The 3,667-nt window shown below is 35.6% G+C and overlaps 1 protein-coding gene across 1 annotated transcript in view; it reads right to left on the bottom strand.

Moving 5' to 3' along the window:
- The window catches only part of RBBP5 (RB binding protein 5, histone lysine methyltransferase complex subunit), a 46,728-nt gene that overhangs the window by 20,598 nt on the left and 22,463 nt on the right, over nucleotides 1-3,667 (bottom strand). Inside the window, exons 4-6 of the mRNA XM_012806600.2 lie at nucleotides 2,439-2,579; nucleotides 1,476-1,638; nucleotides 95-204 (exon numbers count right to left, since the gene is read on the bottom strand). Of these exons, the coding sequence (XP_012662054.1) occupies nucleotides 95-204; nucleotides 1,476-1,638; nucleotides 2,439-2,579 (414 nt within the window). The remainder of the gene's footprint in view (nucleotides 1-94; nucleotides 205-1,475; nucleotides 1,639-2,438; nucleotides 2,580-3,667) is intronic.

Here is a 3,667-nt window from a genome sequence, read left to right as displayed (position 1 = left end):
AAAAAAAAAAAAACTGTACCTGATGAGACCACAGTACTACTTTAAAGGAAAAGAAGAAAAAAATAAAGCTGTCCCTAAAAATGTAAAGACTTACCTCCCTTTCCGGGCAAATTCAATTGATTTAATGGCCGTGGTATTGCTTGTTCCAGTTGTTACTCTGAAGGAAGCAACAAGATCCTGAGAATCTGTTTTCAGAACCAAAATCTAAAGTTTAAAAGAGGGAGGGAGAAGTATTGTGATAATTAATAGTAATGAGATCTGGCTTCTGTTTCTAAAATTGGGCAGAGACTGGGTAAAAATACAAACATTTCTATTCCTATGTATTCAACCTGATTAGCTGGTATTAGCTTTTTGTTTCTTCAAATAAAGGATAAGGTCTTAAACAACTCTCAAAATATGTTTGGCATTATTTACAACAGCCAAAAACTGGAAGCAACCCATGTATATACTGACAAATGAACAGATAAAATGTGGTATATACATACAATGAAATATTATTAAACCTTGAAAAGAAAGAAAATTTTGAAACAGGATACAATTATGGATGAGCCTTGAAGACATTAAGCTACGTGAAATAAGCCAGTCATAAAAGGGTAAATTCCATATGATTCCACTTCTATAAGGTACCTGCATAGTCAAATTCATAGATAGAAAACAGAATGGTGGTTGCCAAAGGCTAAAGAAGAGCAGGAAATAGGAAAGTAACTGTTCCATGGGTACAGAGTTTCAATTTTATAAAAAGAAAACAGTTCTGTGGATGGATAGTGATGGCTGCACAACAATATCAATGTACTTATTACTACTGAACTATACACGTAAAAATGGTTGAAATGGTAAACTGTGTCATTTGTATTTTAACACAATTTTTTAAAAATTGCCACTTTCTAAAATAGCTGTGAAATTCTACTAGCCCATGTGTCCCAATTAAAATCAAAACACAAAGTCCCCAATGAAACTACTTTTAAGTATAAAAAGAACCTTAAAGTTCATCTAACCTGACTTCTTATTCCACAGAAGAAACACTTTCTACAATGTTTCCAAGACAAAAGGGCCTACACATTCCAAAGAAGTCAGAAGTTTAAGAAGAAAAAAGGATAATAAAGTCTCAATTCTGTAGGTTAAGCTGGCCTGAATTATATATTTTATAAAACCAGATATTAAGGCATTTATTTTCATCAGCAGTATTCCAGTTGGTAACAAGACTTTTAAAATTTATAATTTAGTAAGGCCCTTAAGCATCCAGTAAAGGCCCTTCCATCCTTTTCTAGGTCAAATAATCTCTGACCACTCTAAACCCAAAAAACAAAAATTATTATCAAGGTATTGGAGAAAAATAGGCTACATTTGCCATAAGCAGAAGTAATGCTTAGTCTAGGAATAAAAGAAATTTCGAAGTAGAACAAGTAAACAGAAAATGAGCCAATGCACAAGATGCCTGATCCTTATTTTACCAATTTCTAGGCTTCAAGGCTTACCTTGCCTTTTGCATTTCCTGTATAAATATATTCCCCTCGCCTATCAAAAGATGCCACCACGTTCAAATCGGAGTCATCATCTACCGGCAGAACAACATGTTTGGAATCTGAAAGGGTCAACATGACAGGAGCAGATTTCATGGGACACACGAGAACCTTGTTCCTGTTTAAAAATATGAACAGTACATTGGCTGTTGCTTTGGCATCAGCAGGCTGATTCCCTATCCTTTTCCCTGATCCCTGTCCACTGCTCTCATCAACTTTCCTAGCCCAAGCAAATTTGAAATACTGGGAAACAATTTCCAAATGTCTAATAACAGGGAAAAGATGAGTAAAATTATGGGATCCTACTTCCACAAAATAAAATGTAATCATCCAAAAATAAATATAAAAATAGAGCAAACTAATAAAATACAAAATAAAAAGGCAAAATACTGATCACAATTACATAAAAGTACCTATTTATGTAATTTAATATGTACTAAGATGTGAAGCACTTGTGCGATTAAACTATTTTATGTTATACATGAACTTTATGTCTGCCCTGTTTAAGCTTCATACTTAAAGAGAACCTAACTAAAAAAGAGCCCAGAGATATGAAAACAGTTGTGTCTGGGTAATGGAATGGTAACACATTTTCTCAAATACAGCTTTAACAAGTGAACTCTTTCCCCGTCCTAAAGAAGTCAAAGGGGGAAAAGCCCCAGGTCAAAGACCAGTATTGTATATTTATCCCCACCTCTGTTACTTCCAAAGTCTTAATAATGATTAGTTTAAATTATATAATACAATAACATTCTCCTTAAATGTATTCAGTAGAATTGACTACAAAAAAAGATTTTATGTAGAAGATTTGAAGAGATGTGTGTTTACCTCCTAAAACCTTAAAACTGTCATAAGCCTAGACCTATCCACATAGAATTAGATCCCACCCCAGGAAGGAATTGCTTAGATTAAACATACTGATCTCGTGGATGATATTGGACTTTTAAGATGGGTGAAGGGAATCGAAACCTCTGGTCGCAGTCGCCTGAAAGAACATCCCACTGTGACACTATATTATCAGTGGAAGCACTCACGAGCTTATGACCATCTCGACTCCAGCTGGGAAGAAAAAGGGGTAATTTAGTGCATATTCTTGGTTAAAGTATATCTTACCACTCTTCTGATAAAACGTGTGAGTCAAACACATTTTCCTAATTGCAGAGGTCAATGACATTTGCTGTTTGTGTCTTTTTAACATATACTCAAATCCACAGGCTTTCCCAATTAAGCAATAAATAAGAATGTTTTCATGACATTTTCATATCCGGGAAGGGAAGCTCTTAATATTTTAAGATAACATTAAGATGTTTAGTGAAATTAATAGAGATTCATGGATTGGGCATAGTGGCTCATGCCTACAGTCCAGCACTTTGGTAGGCCAAGGTGGAAGGATCACTTGAGCCCAAGGGTTAAAGACTATCCTGGGTATAACATGCTGAGACCCGCATCTGTACAAAAATTAGCTGAGCATGGTGGCGTACACCTATAGTCCCAGATACTTGGAAAGCTGAGGCAGCCTTAAGTCCAGGAGTTCAAGGCTGCAGTGAGCTATGATCATGCTAGGTGACAAAGAGCGATACCGTCTCCAAACATACAATACAAACATCTTCTTAGAAGTGTCTAAAAATCAGCTGGCCCTTAAGAGTTGATAGAATAAAAAAAATTGAGGGCTTTTTTGGAAGACAGGTTAAAAGAGCACATTTCTGATGTAATCCCAGAACAAAATGTGAACACAACAAAAAGAGGCCAGGAACAGTGGTCCAAGGATGTAATTCCAGCATTCTGGGAGGCTGAGGCAGAAGATTGCTTTAGGTCAGAAAATCCGACCAGCCTGAGCAAAAATGAGACACTGTCTCTACAAGAAATAGAAAAATTAGCCAGGCATGGTGGCACCTGTAATCCCAGCTACTCAGAAGGCTAAGACAAAAGGATCGCTTGAGCGTAGGAGTTTGAGGTTGCTGTGAGCTATAATGAAGCCACTGCATTCTACCCAAAGTAACAGAGTGAGACACAGTTTCAAAACAAGAAAAAAAAAGTATCTGTTATTTAAAATAAGAAAAGAACTGAGAAAGAATTAATTTCTTCTGTTAAGTATAGCTAAATACCCTAAAACATTATATGTAAAATAGACCAAAAAAAAAAAAAAA

This window comes from Otolemur garnettii, unplaced genomic scaffold, assembly GCF_000181295.1.
Source record: "Otolemur garnettii isolate 467f Iridium unplaced genomic scaffold, OtoGar3 scaffold00055, whole genome shotgun sequence".
In the NCBI taxonomy this organism is placed as follows: Eukaryota; Metazoa; Chordata; class Mammalia; order Primates; family Galagidae; genus Otolemur; species Otolemur garnettii.
This window is presented reverse-complemented; position numbering and strand designations above follow the sequence as displayed.